Source organism: Myotis davidii, unplaced genomic scaffold, assembly GCF_000327345.1.
Source record: "Myotis davidii unplaced genomic scaffold, ASM32734v1 scaffold428, whole genome shotgun sequence".
In the NCBI taxonomy this organism is placed as follows: domain Eukaryota; kingdom Metazoa; phylum Chordata; class Mammalia; order Chiroptera; family Vespertilionidae; genus Myotis; species Myotis davidii.
This window is the reverse complement of record NW_006299834.1, coordinates 1,488,156-1,509,511: the sequence shown is the minus strand read 5'-3', so window position 1 is coordinate 1,509,511 and position 21,356 is coordinate 1,488,156. Positions and strand designations below refer to the sequence as shown.

At 48.1% G+C, this 21,356-nt stretch overlaps 1 protein-coding gene across 1 annotated transcript in view; it reads right to left on the bottom strand.

Annotated features, from left to right (window-relative positions):
• Positions 1-4,385: 4,385 nt before the first annotated feature.
• POLDIP3 (polymerase (DNA-directed), delta interacting protein 3) overlaps positions 4,386-21,356 on the bottom strand; it is a 17,711-nt gene continuing 740 nt past the window's right edge. The window contains exons 2-9 of the mRNA XM_006775947.2: positions 13,595-13,985; positions 12,808-12,894; positions 11,580-11,675; positions 10,360-10,539; positions 9,749-9,826; positions 9,136-9,265; positions 6,856-6,922; positions 4,386-5,915 (exon numbers count right to left, since the gene is read on the bottom strand). Coding sequence (XP_006776010.1) covers positions 5,738-5,915; positions 6,856-6,922; positions 9,136-9,265; positions 9,749-9,826; positions 10,360-10,539; positions 11,580-11,675; positions 12,808-12,894; positions 13,595-13,985 — 1,207 coding nt within the window. The 3' untranslated portion in view covers positions 4,386-5,737. The remainder of the gene's footprint in view (positions 5,916-6,855; positions 6,923-9,135; positions 9,266-9,748; positions 9,827-10,359; positions 10,540-11,579; positions 11,676-12,807; positions 12,895-13,594; positions 13,986-21,356) is intronic.

The window sequence follows — 21,356 nt, the reverse complement described above, 5'->3', positions numbered from 1 at the left end:
TTCTAAAAATATTTTTTTATTGATTTCAGAGAGGAAGGGAGAGGGAGAGAGATAGAAACATCAATGATGAGAATCATGGATGGGTTGCCTCCGGCATGTCCCCTACTGGGGATCAAGCCCGCAACCCGAGACATGTGCCCTCGACTGAATGGAACCCAGGACGCTTCAGTCCTCAGGCCAACGCTCTATACACCGGGCCAAACCGGCTAGGGCTATTTTGCTAAATTTATGTATAAGTATTTTACTCTTTTTGACACTATACTAAGTGGAATTTTTTTTTAATTTTAGAGGATGTTTATTAAAGCTGGGGGCAGTGAAACAAGGAAATGAGCCTAGGCTAGGCTGCTTTGGCTTACTAAGAAGTCAGAGAAAAGGGGGCCTTGGGGACAGGTTCAGGGGGTGGAATCGTTTTCTTAACTTGATTTTTATATTGTTCATTGCAATTATCACCAACCGATTTTGTACCCAGTAACCTTGCTGTTTATTTGGCTCTAGTAACCTCTTAAGAGGATTACTTAGCATTTTCTGTATACCAGACCATATCATCTACAAATACTTTTACTTCTTTCTTTCCAATCTGGATGCTTTTCCTTTCACCCTAATTGTCCCGGCTAGAACCTCTTGTACAATGTTAAATAGAAGTGACAAAAGCAGACATCTTTGTCTCTGATCTTAAGAGGGAAACTTTTACATCTTTAACCCAGGATTCATTCCGCGGTGACCAAAGAACATACTATGATTTCAGTTCTTTCACACTTGAGATTTGTTGTATGTTCCATGGGCATTTGAAGAGTGTGTATCCTGTTGTTGGGGAGTATTCTGATTGGATCCTGTTGGTTGATGGTGTTAAGTTCTACATCCCTGCTGATTTTCTTCTAATTGTTCTACCAGTTGTTAAGAGATGTTGGAGTCTCCAAGTAAAAATGTGGATTTTCTGTTCCTTCCATTCTACTAGGTTTTGCATGATGTTTTGTAGCTCTGTTGTTTGGTGAGTACATATTTAGGATTATGTCTTCTTGGTGCAATGAACCTTTTTTCATTATGTAATGTCCTCTGTACCTGATTTTTTAAAAAATGTTTCTATTGATTTCAGAGAGGAAGGGAAAGGGAGAGATGGAAACATCAGTAATGAAAGAGATTCATTTATCGGCTGCCTCCTGCACGCCACCTATTGGGGATGGAGTCCACAACCTGGGCATGTGCCCTTGACCAGAATCAAACCTGGGACCCTTCAGTCCACAGGTGGATGCTCTATCCACTGAGCCAAACCGGCTAGGGCTGTACCTGGTAATTTTTTAAATTATATTCAGTTGGACAGCAAAGTGCTTGGTAACTTTCTTTGCTCTGAAGTCTCATGTCCCTGATATCAAATATACAGACAGTCCTCAGGTTACGTCAGACTCGACAAATGTCGTTTCATGGCCATCTCCCACTTATTTATATTAAATTCCATCATTTCAACATATGTACATATGTGCTTTATGTTTTTTATTATTTATTTACCATGAGTAAAGGTCAGGAATGACCTTTTATTTTTTTTTTTTTACTGTTTCACTTCATTACTGCTGTGTATGTGCTCCATGTGAGTGATGTAGGTGCTTATGTAGGTGGGTTCCGACTTACAGCGAAAAGTGCCGTGGTAACAGATCTCTGACATGACCCGAGGACCTACTGTATTTACTTTGACACTTCTTTTTTGAGTACTGTTTGCATATTTACCATTTTCCCATCCTTTTACTTTCAACCTACTATACTGTTATATTTGAAGTGAGTTTCTTGTGGATAGCATATAGTTAGGTCAAGTTTTTTCATCCACTTTGCCAATTTCTTTCAACTGACAGATGTATTTAGACCATTTATACTTAATGTACTTTGTGGTATGCTAGGGCTTACATCTCACTTTATTTTTTTGTTTTCTGTTTTGTTTTTCCTGACTTCCAGTAGATTGCTTGAAAATTATTTTTAGAATTCCATTTTGACTTCTCTACGGTGTTTTTGGGTGCACTGCTTATCATTTTAGTTGTCAGTCCAATAATTACGTTATACATTCATTACAATATACTTTGTCCAAATTTTACCAGTTTGAGAGAATTGTGGAAATCTCCCATTTAGATCCCTTTGCTCTCTCCCATTTATAAAGCAATTGCTTTAAGTATTTCCTATGTTGAAAACCACATCGATGTTATAACATTTGCTTTAACAATCAACCATAATTTAGAAAACTGGAGAAGGCAAGTATTTACCAAGGTTTTGCTATTTCTGTTGTTCCTTCTTCTTTTGTGATATTCTAAGTTGCCTTTTTAAAAATTTTTTCTTTATATTTAGAGAACTTCAACCATCTTTTCAGGATAGGTCTACTGGCAACAAATTCTCCTACTTTTTCTTCATCTGAGAATGCCTAAATTCTCCCCAATTCCTGAAGGATATTTTTTGCTGGGTATAAATTCTTTGTTGAGAGTAACTTTCTTTTGCTACTTGGTAAATGTACCATTCCTCTGACCTCATGGTTTCTGATGAGAAGTGTCACTCAATTTTTTTACCTACAGGCATCATTTGTCTTGCTGCTTTCAGGATTATTTTTAGTTTTCCTAAGTATCCTCGACTATGCAGGGTCCTGGTGTGACTTTCTTTGGGTTTCTCTTGAGGTCCTGTGAGATTCTCAAATCTGCAGCTTTATATCTCTTGCCATTTCTGGGGAGTATAGTGGTGGGTTGCCACGGGCTGGGGGAGGAAGAATGGGGAGTTATTGGTTGCACAATGTGCATGTATTTAATACCAATGAAATGTACACTTAAGAATGGTTGTCAGGCCAAAACCGGTTTGGTTCAGTGGATAGAGCGTCAGCCTGCGGACTGAAGGGTCCCAGGTTCGATTCCGGTCAAGGGCATGTACCTGGGTTGTGGGCACATCCCCAATAGGAGATGTGCAGGAGGCAGCTGATCGATATTTCTCTCTCATCAATGTTTCTAACTCTCTCTCTCTCTCCCTTCCTCTCTGTAAAAAATCAATAAAATATATTAAAAAAAAAACTGGTTGTCAGCCCTAGCTGATTTGGCTCAGCAGATAGAGCATTGGCCCGTGGACTGAAGGGTCCTGGGTTTAGTTCTGGTCAAGGGCACATACCTGAATTGCAGGACTGATTTCTGGCCCTGGTCGGGGTGTGTGCGGGAGGCAACCAATCAATGTGAGAGTTGTTTCTCTCTTGTCTCTTCTCCTCTTCACTCTAAAAATCAATGGAAGTCCAGCTGGTGTGGCTCAGCGGTTGAGCGTCGACCTATGAACTAGGAGGTCACGGATGCTCGGTGTTGTAGGCTCGATCCCGTGGGGTGTGCAGGAGGCAGCTGATTCTCTTACTGATGTTTCTCTCTCTCTCTTCCTCTATCAAATCAATAAAAATAAAGGGTGTCCTCGGGTGAGGATTAACCACCACAAAGGAATGGTAAAGTCAGTAAAATGTAGTGTATTCATTCCATCAGTCAGGCTGACCATGCTTCATACCCGGTGAGGCACTTCAGGTCCAGGAGGTAGTTACTGTGCCAGGTGCTCCCACAGACACCCTGCTCACATCCTCTCAGCCGTGGAGAATAGGTTCGGTGAGTGCCGTGAGGAACTCTGCTCCAAGGCCGGAGTTGGGAGTAGGAAAGCCAAGGCAAATGCCTGCCTCTGGTTATTAAGGCCACTTAGTAAAGCTCTTAAGAAATGACAGCTCAGAGGTAGGAATAACAAACATTTATTCAGAAATGTGTAAGTAACAGAGTCTCTTCCGTCCCTTAATGCCTCTTCCTCTTCTTTTGAACAAGAGACACAGGTGGGGAACGTAGGGGAGCGGGAAGTTAAGAGGGACACGAGGATTGGCGCACCACCTTCTCTTCGATGCCATCCTGTAGACCAGGGGAGACAAACGGGCTTCACCCCACAATGTACCACATGGCTGTCCAGGACCGGGTCCAGGTGACCAGGTGGCTGCAGCTAGCTCAACAACACTCTACCAGAGCGGCCTGGCCTGGGCCTAGAAGGGGGGAGGGCCACACCATGCAGGCAGGATGTTTACACCTCTGCTCGGGGCAGAGTCTGAGCGTGGCCTACTGTGCTCCGGGCCCCAGAACGAGGCCCTACGCCTTGGATGCTCTCTTGGGCCAGGAGTTTGGGAAAGTGTAGGAGGAATGTCTTCCAGCTGCTGAGAACTACATCTGCACCCGTTAAAAGGGGAAAAGGGAACAAGAACTGCATTCTTTATGGAACCATAAAGGGAGCACCACCAAGCACATTCCTTGGACTTGCTGGGCCTGCGCAACCTCGGAGCTGGAGGACGGAGCTGGGTTCAAACCCCAGGCCTTCCTGCTTGACAGACTTAACTCTGAGGAAACGTGTTCAAAGGTTTGTCTTCACTGTGCTGGCCCCAGCAGGTCACGAGAGGCTTAGTGTCTCAGCCCCTTTCCTTTCTTGGCCTGTGCCTTTCACAGCACTTGCTACTGATCCTGTGGGGCTCCCAGAATCCTGCTCCCCAACTCTCTCCAGCTCTGCCACCTGGACTGCCTTTACAGCCCCAGCCAGCTGGCGGGGCACTGATGGTGACTCTGGAGCCATGCTGACTGGGCATTCAGGGGCTGCCCTGAGTGCTAAAGTTTTGCTCCAACTCCCTGGAACCATTCTGAGAGGAACCTAGTGTTTGCCTGGACGGGCTGCTTTGCTCTCTCTACTGCCTTCTTACCACCACTCCCCTCCCCCATTGCCAAGGCAGGAAAAGATCCCTCTGCTCATGGACCGATGGGCCACTTACAAAGGTGGTAGCTGCATGTGTGCTCCCAGAATCCTGACTATTGTCCTGTGGACATCTGAGGCCAGAAAAAAAGAGCCAGGAGCAAGCCAATATCTCCCCTTTTAATAATCCTCCAAACCCACAGTGTCACAGAACTAGGGGAGAGCTGGCATTAACACTAGAACCAGGGTGTGATGAGCTCTGGGCTAGTGAAAACTTGAGGGACCAGCAAGCCCCCCCAGCAGTAATAACCAGAGGCCAAGGGAACTGGGGTGGAGCACTGGGCCGAACCCATGGGAAAGGGACCTGTGACCTCAGGATTAACTCCGACCTGCCCGAAACAGCACGGGCCCTGCAGGCAAGAACTGGGGTGCACACTTCCTGGAAGAGCAGCAGCCTCACCCTGCCCTTGCCAACAGGGCCCTCCAGACCACACTGGTGTGGAGACAATTATGGGAGAGGACAAGAGCCTGTGGCCTGATGCCCACCCAGGTCCCTCCACTGACCAGGCCGGAGAGTGGCACAGCTCTGGAGCTGACCCGGCTCCCATTAGGACGGCGAAACTTCCCTTCTCCACTTTGTTCAAAAACTGAAAAAATAAAATGGGAGGAGGCCCCTCACCCTTGGAAAAAACAGTATCCTCCAAACAGCCCCTCTGTATCCCATGGAGCCACAAGAAAGCACACAGAGAATTCAGGACACCATTTCCAGGAAAGAACTTGGAGCTGAGTTTAGGGGGAGAGACAATTGAACAACACAAACCTACCTTGGAGAGAAGGTGGAGGGAGAAGAAACGCTACAGGAAATGTTAACGTACAGAGCACAGGCTAGAACACATCACAGGAAGGCGGGTCTGTCCAGTGAGGAGCTCTTACCCCCGCCTGGGGCCTCCAGTCCAACGGCCCATTGGTCACAAGCTTTGCTTCGGGAAACAGAGCCACCCTCCTCTGCCCCCTTCTGGCTGCCTTGCTCCCCCGCTCAAAGTTTGATTTTGAATTCTGTGGGCTGTGTGGCCACAGAGACCCCCGAGGACTTGAAGAGCGCCTTCAGGATGGTGTCGGGGTCCACCTCAGCTGGAGGGTTGGACGAGGCGGCAGAGTTCGCCCTGCGAGGCAGCTCACTCTCCTTTCTCACCGAGGGGCTGTCACTCAGCCGTCTGTGAGCAGAGAAGAGTCAAGATCCTTGTCAGTTTCCCTCAGACGCAGAGGGGCCACCGTTTATTGATCCGTTACAAGCTAGGCCCCCAATGTAGTGCTCTCTGTAGCCTGCATCTCACTTCCTCTGCAGCAAACCTCCCCCCTTCTTGCTGGCGGATGAGGTGCAGCCTGCTGTCAGCTGGGGTGTTAAGTTTAGAGAACAATGCACATCCCTCAGGGTGGTCACACACAGCATGTTATATATTCTGAGAAGTCTTGAAGAAATGAATTTAACTCTGCTTAGCCCAATGGTTCTCACACTTATTAGGACACAGGACCCACACTTTTCAGAATACAGCTTAGTCCTGGAATACAGTTTAAGAAACTAGTCCAAATCACACAATTCAATATCCAGGGTTCACATTCTGGTCTTTTTGAATTTTGAAGTCTACTTCAGGCCTGCCCCGCACTGCCCACCCGCCTTGGCAAGGCTAACATCCTCCCCAGGTCTCTGCCTCCTTGTCTGTAAGAGGACAGCCTACACGTGAGGCACCGCAGTCCCGCGCCCGGCACGTACACCCAGACGTGTGACACAGAACAAGGGCAGCAGCCAGCACTGTCTCCATCAGAGGCAATCACAGGGGGTGGAGCTCCCTGTCCCCTTGGACAATGCACCCAGTTTTGCAAAGAGGGACACATCTGGCCTGCTCTCCACTTTCTCCTCAAGTGTGCCTAGATTATAGGCTGGGAGCAGGTTGTAATGCTACCCCGTTAGGCCAATCCCCTGTGGAAAAGACGAGACAAGCGCCTTTGCACAAAGTTGAGCACCCGACTGCCAGAGAGCACAGGAAGTGGGATGGAGCTGTGTGCAGGCCAGGTACCGTCAGGATAGAGGTGACCAGGCAGAGTCAGCGAGGAGAGAGCCCCACCCGCCCCAGCAAGGCTGCCTTTGGGACTTACAGCAGGATGGGCTGGTCGGAGGTGATGACGTTCCCATTCATGTGAAGGTTGCACTTCATTGGTTGCCCTGAAAAACCAAGAGAAAAGGCTCTGCTACGAGACCACAGCTCTCCACACAAAAGGACAAGGCCGCCACCTGCATCACGGGGGTCAAACACCCACCGCTGGCAGCTCTAGCTTCATACTGGGGGTGGAGCTGCTGGATTCTGAAGCAAAACCCAGGGACTAAGAAAATCCCAGTGTGTGAGGTCCATGAAACCTCGGCAATGACAGCACTGAGAAGCAAACTGGCAACAGACCCTGCCTCACAGCGGAGAAGAGTGTGGAAGTCAGTGTGGAGCCACCCAACCTGGCTTGTGGAGCGATTAGTAAGGGAAAATGTTAGGCTATGAAATTAAGTGCAAAAGGATTCAAAAGTATATGTACAGACGTCCACTTTGTCTATGAAAGATTAACTGTACTGAGTACTACACTCCCAGTGTACATAAAACGTGACAGGGAACAAAAAAGAATAAGATAAAGAAAAAAAATTTCTTAATGTAAACATTAAAAAAACAGCACAAAATGAGGAAATGATGCCATATAGAAGTGACGTTTCTATCTCTCAGTGGAATGTAGTATTAATCTGAAATAGATTTGATATATTCTATCTATTGGAGATTAGATTCAAAAATACAAAAAGGTTGAAAGTAAAAGGAGATATATGTCACCCAAACAGCAACCCTAAGAAACCTGGAGTGGCACCAAACCGGTTTGGCTCAGTGGATAGAGCGTCGGCCTGCGGACTGAAGGGTCCCGGGTTCGATTCCGGTCAAGAGGGTGTACCTTGGTTGCAGGCACATCCCCAGTGGGAGGTGTGCAGGAGGCAGCTGGTCGATGTTTCACTCTCATCGATGTTTCTAACTCTCTATCCCTCTCCCTTCCTCTCTGTAAAAAATCAATAAAAAAAAAAAAAAAAAAGAAACCTGGAGTGGCTATATGAGTATCAGCTAAAATAGACGTTAAAATGAAAAATGTTACTAGAGATAAAGAGGGATGTTTTATAACTGATAAAAGTGTCACTCCACTAGAAAGAAAACAATTAGAACAATTATAAACATTTATGAAACTAACAAAAGGCTCAAACACATGGAGCAAAAGCTGACAGAAGTGGAAGGAGAAGTAAACAAACAACAGCTGAAGGTTTCAGTTCTGCACGTTCAGTAATGGACAGAACCAGGCAGATGAACAAAGAAACAGACATCTCCCCAATAGCAGCTAAACACATACTGTCCCACGTACCCAGGAGAAAGTTTGGAAAACTCACAAATACATGGAGATTAAACAAAACCACCCTAAATAGCCAATGGGTCCAAGAAGAAAAACATAGGTAACTTAGAAAATATTTTGAGATGAATGAAAAGACACAACATATCAATACTTATGAAATGTGGTTAATGCAGTGCTGAGAAATAAATATATCACTTTAAATGCATATGTTAAAAAAGGAGTGAAAAGACAAACTACATATTGGGAGGAAATATTAACAAACCATTTATCTAAGAGACCTTTAGTAAGATTATATATAAAGAGCCCTGGCTGGTTTGGCTCGTGGACAGAGCAGAACCCGAAGGGTCCTGGGTTCAATTCCGGTCAAGGGCACGTGCCTTGGTTGCAGGCTTCAGGGCGAGTGCAGGAGGCAACCAATCAATTTTTCTTTCACTTCGATGTTTCTCTCTGTCTTTCCCTCTCTCTTCCACTTTCTCTAAAAATCAATGGAAAATACCCTCGGTGAGGATAAAAAATATATATGTATTGAGAAAACAGATAAATAATAAAAAAAGAGAATATATAAAGAACTCTTTTGGACAGGAGGACCGTGGCAGACAGCGTTCCTCTCCCTAGGCTGCCCCGAGATGAATGGGGAATCTGCATTCAGTGGAATCAGGGTTCTCACTAGAAGCAGAGCTCACCGGGTGCCAACAGTCAGACGAGGCTCCAGGCCATTCAGGAGCCTGTGTCCTAGCACCGAGCAGACCCACAGCTGGCAGGGGAAGCTATGGCTTAAGAGGACCACCCGTGGAACAGGTGTTCCCTGCTAGCTAGCTTAGGTGCTAGGCCAGGCGACACCCAGGGCTGTGGGACAGGAGCTGGCAGCTCAGCACCACCCAGAGACTCACCTCCCTGCCTGCTCCTGGTGCACCGGATGCCCCCACCCACTGCAGGGGAAGGATGCGCTGCAGGCCTGCTGCCCGGCAGTAGCAGTGAGGAGTGGGAGGGAAGTAGCTTTCTCCGACTCACCGTCCAGACACCGGTTGTTGTATTTCTTGTATGCGGTGATGGCATCATCCTTCTTCACAAAAACCACCTCTGCTACCCCCGGGTGGACCAGCCGAGCCCGCTTCAGGGCTCCACACACACAAAAAAGCTCCTGCCAAGCAGAGGGACTGGGGTTAGGGGAGGGGTTCAGGCCATCATCCTGCCTGCCATTCAACACATTGCGAGGGCTCTGGGTTGACTGGTGGCCGCACTACGGCTGAATATGCCCAAGATTTCAGGGAAGCTCCATTCTAGGGGGTGTTCTGGGGACATCCACAGGCCTCAGCATGGACCAGGAGAGGGGACAAGCTGTGCAGGCAATGAGAAATGGGCCTGAGCTGACATTCAACAAGTCATGCCCAAAGTCCTCCCGCCTCGGTGCCCACCTCCTTCCTCAATAGAGGTAATAGTTATGGAATTTCTCTGAGAACTCTGGCATGAGGATGAATGTGCAGGCTTATCCGATAACAACAGTGGCTAATATGTCACACAGGAATCTGTTAGGAATAAACTCTGGAGCTCTATGTAGAGTGACCAATTCCACCGACACAGCAGTGGCTGGAGACGGGAAATTCTGGCAGGGCACAATACTCACAACAATGTCCTCCTCGGTGACCCTCGGGTGTAGGTTATTCACCGTCATCTTGGTCCCTTCCAGAGGGCTGAGGACAGGCTGCCACAGACAAGAGTGTTACCAGAAGGCAGAGAACAGCTGTGCGCAACAGAACTCACTCTGGGCAAGTGACCTGGAGGCCCACCTCCTATTAGAGACCTCAGCGCCCATCATGCCCCCCACCCCATGCTAAGGGATGGAGCCTCTTGCTTCCAATAAGCAGAGCCTCTCAGGCATCTGTGCCTCTGCCTGAAATGCCCCTCCTACTTCAACACCCACCCGCTCAGCCTTCCCAGCTGTGCCCAGTGGACTCGGCGGCGCTCTCCTCAGTGCTCCAGCAGCTCTCCGAGCACAGCTGTTGTATCACCGGACACAGGCCCTGTTTCCCCCACTCGTCTGCGAGCTCTTTGCGCTCAGGGGCTGCTGGGTCTTGGTTTGCTCGTTTGTAAAATGGGGGTGGCGATGCGAACCTCAGAGAGGTGCTGTGAGGACGCAACAGGGTACACACAGCACACTGCCCACCCAGCACAGGCCGACTCTCAACTGGTGCGGTCACTTCCACTTCCTCTCCTTCACCTTCACCTTCACCTCACCTCAGCAGGAGGCAGCTCTTTGGGGGAATCCTCCTTGTTCACTAGTGTCCGGGACATGTTGGTCAAGGCTTTTGTTCGAACCGAGGAGGGGAGAGCAGGAGCTGTGTACGCATCATTCTGAACCACTTTGGTGAGAGGGGGGGCCTTGGACATGGAAAGCTTGGAACTGCTCAGCCCGGCCTAAACAAAGAGGCAGACAGGAACCTGAGAGGCTAGCGACTTGGATGCCCAGTTAGGGACCGACAACCCCCACCCTGGAGCCCCCGACCACTTCCCAATTCCATTAGTGGCCTGAAGCCAAAAGGCTGCCAGCGACATCCACAGGGAGGGTGCAGAAGAGGAGAGAAACACGCAGCCTGCACACGTGCTCACAGAAGCCACTTTCCAGGGTTAGCAGCCCTTGGTGAGAAGCTTACACGCAGCCCTGACCAGGGTCCACAGGCTCACTCATGCCGTTTAGACCTCGATTACCTAAACGAGGCATGTGGCCCGCCGGCCCCGAGTTTGACATGCTTTATACTTTATAAAAATCCAACAATTTGGGGCTGGTCAGAAGGTCAAAAGCTTGGGATTCCCACATATGCTTCTATCACGATGACTGACCAGCTCCAGGCTGGCTGGGCCTAGAACCCACTCTCCAGAAGGCCCAGACTCCCAGTTTTCTGGCCCCTGTTCTGGCTCTACAGGGGCACCAGAAACAGGCCTGGCCCTAGCAGCTCCCGGAATGTCAGGGAACATGCAGACGTCCTTGATGCTCCCGATGCTGCTTTCTTTCCTGTTCTGCCTATATCTGACCAGTATCCTAGTTATCAAGCTTTTCTTGTGAGACTGCACTGGTGGGTAAGGTTCAGATTGTTTTGCTAACACACTAACGAAGGGAGTCAGATTTAAGAACGGAGGAAAGGGGAGCATGTAGAATGTCCTGCGGCAAATGAAAGAACATGGATTCCTCCTGTGGGTCATCACGTTTCTCATGAAGCGTCTCAAACCTGAGTCAATGGGGAGCAGTAGCTCTGCACCTCATGACCTGTGGGACCGTGAACAAGTCACTAGACACTCTGGTCTCAGTATTGATGAGGGGCTGGGCTAGTTCCAGTTCTGAAAATCTTAAGACCCAAATGAAGAAATATATCTGAGTCGAAAGGCCAATTCTCCACCACCTCTACCATCCAACTAATCAGACACACACAGCAGTGTCGGCAAAACATGAAACACCCTACCATGTGGTGGAGAAAGCTGCTGGAGGTTGCCAATTTCATCTGTTTACTAGGAATGGGAGCTGCAATGTCATCATCTTCATCCAGGTCATATAAATTCTGAAAATAAATCAATATAAACTAATGTGGCACACGGGCTGCCAACAGCAATGGAGGGGGAGGGAGAAGCGGGCGTGTGGGTGCCTGAGGAGCTGAGTGAGGCTCAAGTCCTGACAGGTGGCTCCCCGCCCACAAGGGCAGAGGAAGTGCTGCAGCTTCCAGGTACATCCTTTCTACCAGTGGACGATGCCTAGAAGAGCCCCCAGATGTCTGCGTATATCCTGTGGCTAGGAAAGCCCCGCCCTGGCACTCTGGCCCAAACCCTAGAAAGAACATTACCCACAAAGATGTTCAGAGACTTTCTAACAGTGAAAAGTACAGTAAAATGGTTTAAATCAACTGGAACATCAACTCAATGGATTATGCCAGGGTCCTCAAACTTTTTAAACAGGGGGCCAGTTCACTGTCCCTCAGACCGCTGGAGGGCCGGACTATAGTTTAAAAAAAACCTATAAACAAATTCCTATGCACATTGCACATATCTTATTTTGAAGTAAAAAAACAAAACGGGAACAAATACAGTATTTGTATTTGCATGTGGCCCGCAGGCCGTAGTTTGAGGACCCCTGGATTATGCAATTGGTTCTTAACCAGTTAACTGACACGCATCCAAAATGGAAACCATCCTGCTTGCGTCTATAGACGCTTATGGCGAACCAAGGGCTTAAAATGTTGTTTACTATAAATGTGAAAACAGAAAAATGCTTGTTATAAAATGAAAAAAGAATGATACAAAAATGGATTAAAAATATAACCACAACTACAACTATGCAATAATTAAATAATAATGACATTTAAAAAACAGGAAGGAACCAGGGCAGAATTTCTACAATGGTTGGCTTAGGAGAATAGGAGCGTAGAAACTTCTTCTTCCTAATCTTTCTCTGGTTTGTAAATTTTCTGTATTAAGCACATATTAATTAAAAAAAATTTTTTTTCAATTTGCTCCTGCCTCTTATGCCTCTCTCCTCAGTTTTAAAATTTCTTCTTAAAACTCATTAAGTACAGTTAAATGTAATCTCTCCTAATTCTTCAAATTGTGAACCTTAAAGTAGCATCAGTTAATCCACCCAGCAGGTCCAATCAAAACACATTTGTACACACACGTCCAGAACACACGCACACACTCTACCTGTCTCCCCTGGTGATTGTTGACGACGTTAATCCTCATTCCAGCAGGATGGGCATGAGGCGGTGTCATGGCCTTCTGCTGTGGGACCTAGAAACACCCGCTGGTCACAATCCATCACACAGGGCTCACATATTCTCTACGGTCACTGAACTTGAACTATGAGGGCACTCAGTTTGGTCTTTGGTAAAAGGCCCTACAGAGTGCCTCCGTCCAAAACAGGAGAGTGACAGGAAGTCTCGCCGTCCCAGAGATCCCCTGGCAAGGCACGCGTGGGGCTCAATGAACCGGCTCAAGGCCTGCTCCCTGCTGCCTCTGTTCCTGTTACCACAGCGTGTGGAGATGAAATGATCTCCCCGTTCCCTTCGGGGTGCTGGCTGTGCAGGTGGCCAGCACACTGTATGGGGAGCTGTGTAACTCTGGGCATAGTTCACATCTCCGGGACCGAGGTTCTTAGATAAAGCTGAGGTAACAACCCTGGGGCTGCAGTGAGCAATATAGTAAGTAGGGAGGTCATATATGGTGGGTGCCTGCCAGGTAGCACATGCTCCATGAATGTTTTGTCCCTTCCCCTCTCTTCCCTCCACTGCTAGCTCACCTGGGAAAGTCACCTCATTTCACTGGACCGCCCCTGCTTTTATATAAAACTGGGCAATACCTTGCCTTCCGCATATGGTTACTGCACAAGCCCAGGAATGTTATGTTCCCCAAACATTCCGGAGCCCTGCGCTCTGCCAGAATCTATAGTTGTTGCCGGCTTCCTGGGATTTATGACAAGAGCCATACCTACCTGGATGGTTTTAGTGAGCTTCAGCGCTGGAGTCACCGTCCCGATGGGGGGGCTCATGAAGGAAGCAGGGGAACTCCGCTTCAAGCTGAGCTTCTCCCGGGCATCAGCTACCTGGTGGGGCCTCTGGGGAGCCAAGCTCTGCTGCTTGCGGGAGTTCAACATCTCTCTGGCATCCTGCACTTTCCCTTTGATCCGGAAACGAGCATCTTTCTGCAGAAGCTTTTCTCGGGCATCCTTGACTCCCAGCTTGAGCCGGGCATCCGAGAGGCCGATCTTCTGCCGGGCATCAAACTTCTGCTGGAAGGTGGCTGTGCGTGCTGGCTGGCTGAGGAAGCTCTGCTGGATCCCAAAATAAGATCGGATACCTCCAACTCCTGGTCTGACACTGAGCCTGCAAATAAAAATTGTCATATTAAGCCCAGCCGGCGTGACTCAGTAGTTGAGCATCAACCTATGAACCAGGAGGTTTCGGCTCCATCCCTGGTCAGGGCACATGCCCAGGTTGCAGGCTTGATCCTGGGGGGGAGAGGGGGGCGGCAGCTGATCAGTGATTCTCTCTCATCGTTAATGTTTCTATCTCTCTCTCCCTCTGCCTTCCTCTGTGAAATCAATAAAATAATTTTTTACATAAAAACCTTCATGCTTATGTGAATTCCTCATGTGCATGTATTAATTTTTATTTTTTCTGTTAATCTGTCTCTGTTACTCTGATTAGCCCAGCTAGAACGTCAAAGGTGGAGGGAAAGTATCATACATACACTAAAGGCCTGATGCACGAAATTCGTGCAAGGGGCTCGGCCCTCGCAGCCCCAGCTTCGTCTGGAAGGTTGTTCAGCTGTCTAGTCTAATTAGCATATTACGCTTTATTATTATAGAAGATAGATTTTTAGCCCCCACTGGTTTTATTTAATGATTTCAACTCCCTACATCTGTTGATGATGCCCATCACAGAAAAGTAACAGACTATCAGTTCATACCAGGATCAACTACTGAAGGCCTACTCATAAAATAAGGAAAAAATATTTTGATAAATACGTAAGGTCCAGACAGATAAAACCGAAGTTAGCAGAAAGCACTCCAGATGAATCCTTCACTCATCAGGCACTGAACCCCTCCGAAGCCAGAGGCCCTGGGCCCAGCAATCAAGTCGCCAAAAGGGCACAACAAGGAGCAGGTTTCCTGGGGCTCCGATTTGGGGGTGGAGGCATACACACACCCACATAACCACCAGACTCCTGTTCTAGGAAAGTCCAAAGTCTGTGGGGACACCACAAGCAAGTGCATGCCTGCAGGTGGTGGGCAGGCTTAGAGGCCAGGGTGTCTGGAAAGAGAAGTGAGTCAAGGGCATTCTAGGCAGACTATGGAAATGTCCACTACGGCCCAGCTAGGGGCTTCTTGCTCGTGCAGTGCTGGCAGCAGGAGACAGTAAGCTCCCCACCTCCCATTCCTTCACTTCCCTCCTATCACTTCCACAGCTGGACAAAGCTTCCATTAAGGCACTTACCATGCTGCATCACAGTGATTTGTTTACAAGCCTGCATCTCCTGGGATGGACTAAGAGCTTCGCAGGGGCACTCTGCAGCTCCTGACCGGTGTCATCCTGGCACCAGGGGAATGACAAAGGCTCAAACAGCTTTTTGACCCTGATCCAGGGAAGTGTCAAGGCCCCTAGGTGGCTCCTATCAATCACTAACCATCCAGGCTCACAATGGCTGTTAGTTGCCATCACCTCGTCTCCTCTGTAAGAACTAAATCATAGCGCTAATAGCATGGTTGGGACTGGACACCAGGTCCACCTGACTCCAGAGCCCACAATCTTTCCATTATAACAGGCCCAAGCTTCCCTCCTTCCTACTCAAGCCCCAGGGGAGGTGAGAGAGAAGTGATGGCTGCCCCTGAAAGTGCTTCTCCTAGAGAAGACTGCCTCCACCGACCAGTCCAACACCCTGTTGTGATCCTGGCTACTAATTGCTCCTCCCAGCTCCTACCCATGTAGCCAGGGCACACAGAGTACCCAGGCTTGACCCTAAAAGTGGGACCCACAACGATCTTGCCTGCCAGGTAGGGGCATTACAAATGGAACCAGGCTGCAAAACACTGACAGTGGGAGATGTCACTGATGAGCATGTCCATCAGTGGGGGTCAGACACACCCTAATCCCAACTCGAGCCTGTCCTGAAGATTTCCTATCTTCGTCTGCCTTCTCCACATCCCACCTCCTCCCATCACCAGGGCACCCTCATTAGCAAAGGTTCCTGATATTTATAACTAAAGGAGGGAAGATGCTCTTATTGTGTGATACTCCGTGATTTTACAATACCATGAGATTGGGCAAATCTAGCCGCCATGCCATCAATTACACTTTCAATAAAGAAAACAATGCCCATAAACAGGGGGCAAAAAGATAACCAACTGAAAGTGATTATCTTGAATAACTAAAGGAACGATGAGCTTCTTCATTTTTTTCAGAGTAGCTTCTATTCACTATCACTAAAATCTGAAAACACACCAAATGCCAATCACCAGGTGAATGGATGTACACTGTGATATATTCATACAATGAAATATTACTCAGCAGTAAAAAGGAATGAACTATTGATATGCCAAGTAACACAGATGAAGCTCAAAAACAATGTGCTGAGTAAAAGAAGCCAGACATTAAGAGTTCATACTGAAAGACTCCATCTCTATGAAGTTCTAGAAAAGGCAAGCATCTACAGCAGGCATGTCAAACTCAAAGGCTAACAGGGGCCAAATAAAAGAGGCCCGAGGGCTGCAAGTTTAACATGCTTGATCTACAGTAATAGTAATCAGATCAGTGGCTACAGAGAGAACAAGATTCTTGAAAACAAATTTCATATACCTGAACAGAGAATGGAGAAGGGGCAGATTAGTAAACTGACTTAGGAGGGGCTATTGAGAGTAGCCTCTATAACAGTCGTGGGCAAACTACGGCCCGCAGCCATCCGGCCCGTTTGAAATGAATAAACTAAAAAAAAAAAAAAAGACCGTACCCTTTTATGTAATGATGTTTACTTTGAATTTATATTAGTTCACACAAACACTCCATCCATGCTTTTGTTCCAGCCCTCCGGTCCAGTTTAAGAACCCATTGTGGCCCTCGAGTCAAAAAGTATGCCCACCCCTGCTCTATAACCTTAATTTATTCATATTTCTCAACAATTTTCCTCTCTGATGATCAGTAATGGCTCTTAAGTGCTCTACTGAGAATTCACAGGAGTCTATGGTTGATAAGCAATGTCTGCCATGGCCACATAGGGGCAACTGCTATCAGGGTGTACAAAAGATTTTATAAAGAAGATGATCTCAACTAACAGTCCTGAGCACTTACTAAAGGTCCATAGACTTTGACATACCTCCTTTAACCCTCACAACTCTGAGAATTAGGCTATTATCCACATTTTATGGAGGAGAAAACTGAGAATCCCAAATCACAGAGCTATAATGGTGAAGGCTGGATTTGAACTTCACTGTATCTAGGTGAAGTCCTAACAAATTAAGCATGGGTCGAAAATAAAGGCCAGACTTTGAAGAGCTAAGGAAGGGTGAGTAGTACTGTCACCGGCTAAGGAAAATCTCAGGACTTCAGTCACGTCGAGGGAGAAAGCACTCTCGCTAGCGACTGGAGGGTGAGCGTGCACCGAGGATGTGCACATGCTGGGGACCCACACACCATGCTGCCTGTCAGGCCAGAAAGACCACCAGAAACACCAGCCTGGTGCTAGTGTTTTACCCGCTGGACAGCGCAGAAAGTACATTTAGGGGAGGGAGGTGATGTAGTTGTGGGGAGTAAGCCACTTTCCTGCAATTCCATGCCTTCAGTTCCGGGGCTACACCAGTTCTTTCCAACTCCTGTCATGAACGGCTTTAGGGGGTTCAGTGTTAAGGCTTCTTATAATCACTGCTCCTCTTCCTGCATGAAAAGACAGCTACTCATCCCAGCAGGTAGCAGTAGTGGTTATAAAGCAGGCATTAGTCATCAGGAATTTTCCAAATAAACATTCCAGCTAGAAGCAGGTCTCTAAAACAGAGTCAATTATGTTACCTCCTGCCCCAAGAACTGTTGAGGTTCCCTAACAAAGCCCAACCTCCCTCAGTGGAGCCCCTGGTCTGCCCCAACTTCGGCCTGCAGCTTCACCTCCAAATGCAGGCTATCAGAGGTTCCTGAAACACATCCTGCACTTCGGGCCTCAGTAAATGTTTGCAGAGGGGAGAGGGACATTTCGAGCAAGTCTCTTAATAGCCCCCCCTGTCACCCTCACAACAGCGCACTGCCACACTGCGTCAGCCACTCGCCAGGCATCCCCAGGGTCTTGGGAAGAGTACTGTGGATTAAGAGGGCAAATGCCCCACTGGAGTCTGAACTCTTTCTCCCAGACCCTGACCGGAGCCAGGACACGTGTGATGCCCAAAGAGGGTTTGTATGGGGCTAGGAAGGCCTCACTCTCTTGGCTCTATCTGTGGAGGGCAGAGTGGCAGCTGCCCCAAGGATTCAGGCCAATGATGGGGCACGGATTATTATAAAGTGGATTTTAACCCATGGGGATCTCTGGGTTAGAGAACATGTGTGTTGAGGTCATCTTTATAGGGAGAAAACATAGTTCCATTTCATTACCCTGGGTCAATTCTGAATTAGCTACTTATTTTTTAAAAATATGCAACACTTCACAAATTTGCGTGTCATCCTTGTGCAGGGGCCATGCTAATCTTCTCTGCATCATTCCAATTTTAGTATGTGAGTTGCCGAAGCGAGCACTGAATTTAGGTAGAGACATAAAGAAAAATAACACACTACCCTCTTACCTTCCAAGAGAGTCTTGTGCAGAGGTTTCATTTTAAATACTAATTCTTTCCCTCTAAGTTATGTAGTAACTAATTTTCCTGTTTTAGGCATACATTTCCCTCTCCTATTTCAACAGACAAACAAGCACTAAGGACCCAGACCAGGGCCCTGGCCTCAACTGAAAAGCTCTCCAACTCCCACCCGCCCTGGTTCCAAGGACCCTCAGTCAGGGCATGTGGCCCAGGGCTGCTCAGCTCCCACACACTCAAGGCCCAACTTTCCCACTAAGGGGCCTGCCAGCTTCATCTAACACATGGACGCAGTGGACAGACAGCTATCCCGAGGGTTACACTAATCAAACCAGATGTCTTGACTCACTCAATCGCGATGCTCTCACATCTAAAGGAAGAACTGACCAGCTGGTGCCCAGTGCTGTCCTGAGGAAACTCATCCATGGGTCTTGAGCAACTGAAGTCACTAGAGATGTGCTATGTGTGGGGGAAAACAGTGCCTCACCATGGCCTGGATGAAGGAGCACTCAAAACTACCCCCTCCCTTTCTATAATTTCAAATTAATCAAGAAAACCTCTGAAAATTAATTGGAGTCCAGGTAATAATAATAGTGGCCCCTTTCTTGACTTACAAGGTGCAATGAACATGAAACAGAAAGGCTGTTCTTAAGTACAAGTACATTCCATGCCCTGTGGGGAAAGAGGCTATTTACACCTCCACAGGCTGTCTATGTCCATCAAGAGGAAAGACATTTTCTGAGACAATCACAGGTTCTTCCTAAAGTATTAAGATAAAAGTTCCTGGGACATCCATGCAATGTTAAACCAAAGTTCCCAGGAAGGAATCTCCTAGTAAACATGTAGAATAGACTATATTTACTGTTCAGAACTTTTACATTTCTTGACACGACTCCCAGATCTAGCTTTTCTCTTTGTTGGCTGGGCAAGTAAAATAAAAATGGACACCCAGCTGGTTTGGCTCAGTCGCCTCAGCCCCAGTGTGGACCGTGCAGGAGGCAGCCAGTGAATGATTCTCTCTCATCATTGATGTTTCTAACTCTCTCCCTCTCCCTTCTTTTCTGAAATCAATAAAAAAAATATATTAAATAAGAATCGAGACCAGTCCGTCAGTGCTGTCAGCCGCCCAGGACTGCAGCTGCTTGGGTTGATCTTCATCTTGCACAACAACAGGCTGCAGCAAAGAATGAACGGAGCTCTGGGGAAGGTGCTGTGTTTGAAGAACGTATCTTTTTTAAGAAAGCCTTTCCCCTCTTAAGATTCAAAACTTCAGAACCCCATTTGTTCTGCAGGGGGCACTCTGCTGCGTGTCAGCCGGTTCCACAAGCCCAAGCCCAAGCCCACCCATGGCACTGAAGATACAAGCACCCAACTCAAGCACAAGAGCCCAAGAAGACGACGGGACAGTGAAACTGAGAGCCATTAATCTGGGGGCAGATTGTGAACATGGGGTTTGAACATTCACATGACTGCCTATGACATGGCGCTGGCAGAGTTATGCCCAATATGCTCACAAGCTCTGCAACATCTCTCCATTAAAGGGGGGGAGAGGTCTGAAGGCTGTCTGTGCATGAACTATTCTTGGTGTGGTAGGGTGCTCTGCTTTGTTGTTGAAAAATGAGATTTTGAGATATAATCTACATGTGGTAAAATTCACCCTTTTTAGATATGTACTTTGCCACAATCAAAATATAAAACTTTTATTAACCCCAACAGTTCCCTGGTGCCCAGGTGTAGTCAATCTCCTCCCCTCTCCCCTTCAAGTCCCTGGCAACTGCCGATTTCCTGTCCCTGTTGTTTTAGCTTCTCCAGAACATCATGGAGAGACTCAGACAATATGTAGCTGTTTGGCCTCTTCCACTTGGCACGATGTGTTTAAGATTTATCCATGTTTCTGTAAGTGTTTTATTACTGAGCATTGCATTAAATGGTGGATTTTAATTCAATAAATAAAAACGGAGTTTCCAGCAGATTTAACTCAAACACAGCAGGCAGTCGTTTCTTCCACACCTGACTCTCTGCCTGCATCTCGCCCAAGCAACCGTCTCCTACTGGAAACTGCTAACGTCCACGGGGCGCTCAGCCCTCATCGGACACGTCTGAAGAACTTTAGATATTAATCCACCGGTGCTGGCAATAGCCAATGAAGCCAGGACCGCCCACACTTTATCGATAAGGAAATGGTGCGCAACCTGCATAGACCAATGGCAAGTGGGAGAGGCAGGGGGCTGACCTCTGCAGTCTGACTCCGGGCCCCAGGGCGCCACTTGCTAGCACGTACTACCCGGTGCGAACTTGAAAGCATACGCTCCCATAGTCTTACATTCACACCTCTCAGGATCTACCAGAACCTCCATCACCACTGAGGAGCTGCCCAGCTCAGTCAGCCGGCCAGGGAGGCCCCGGACCCAGCGGGGCTTCCCACGGATTCACCACCGGCGTCCCTGCCGCCCCGCCCACCGCCCCACGCGAGGCTCTGCACATCCACAGGCGAACAGCACAGACCCGCACACAGAGCCCCTGCCGCCAGCACCGAGGGGCTCGTTCAGCAACCACCCGGCAAACCTGTGAAACCAGGACGCTTCTACAAGCAGCAGAGGACCCAGCGCCAACGCCACGCCCGTTCCTCGAGGACAAGACCCAGGAGAGGAGCTGAGGGAATGAATACCGAGGGCGGGTCGTGGCCCAGAAGCCGGTGAGGTGCGGGCCGCCGAGCCGGGGCGGGGGCGGAGGGACTCACTTCATTTATTTTTATTTTTTGGTGGGACTCATTTTAGACAGCAGGGGAAAGAGGCTATTTTCTAGCTTCAGGCACCGGGAGGCATTAGAAAACAACGGCGCGGAACACCTTCGCGGCCTGGCTGTTTACAAACAGTCCAGCCACGGCAACGTGGGCAGGAAACCCCGGGCCGGGTCCCCGCTCCCGACA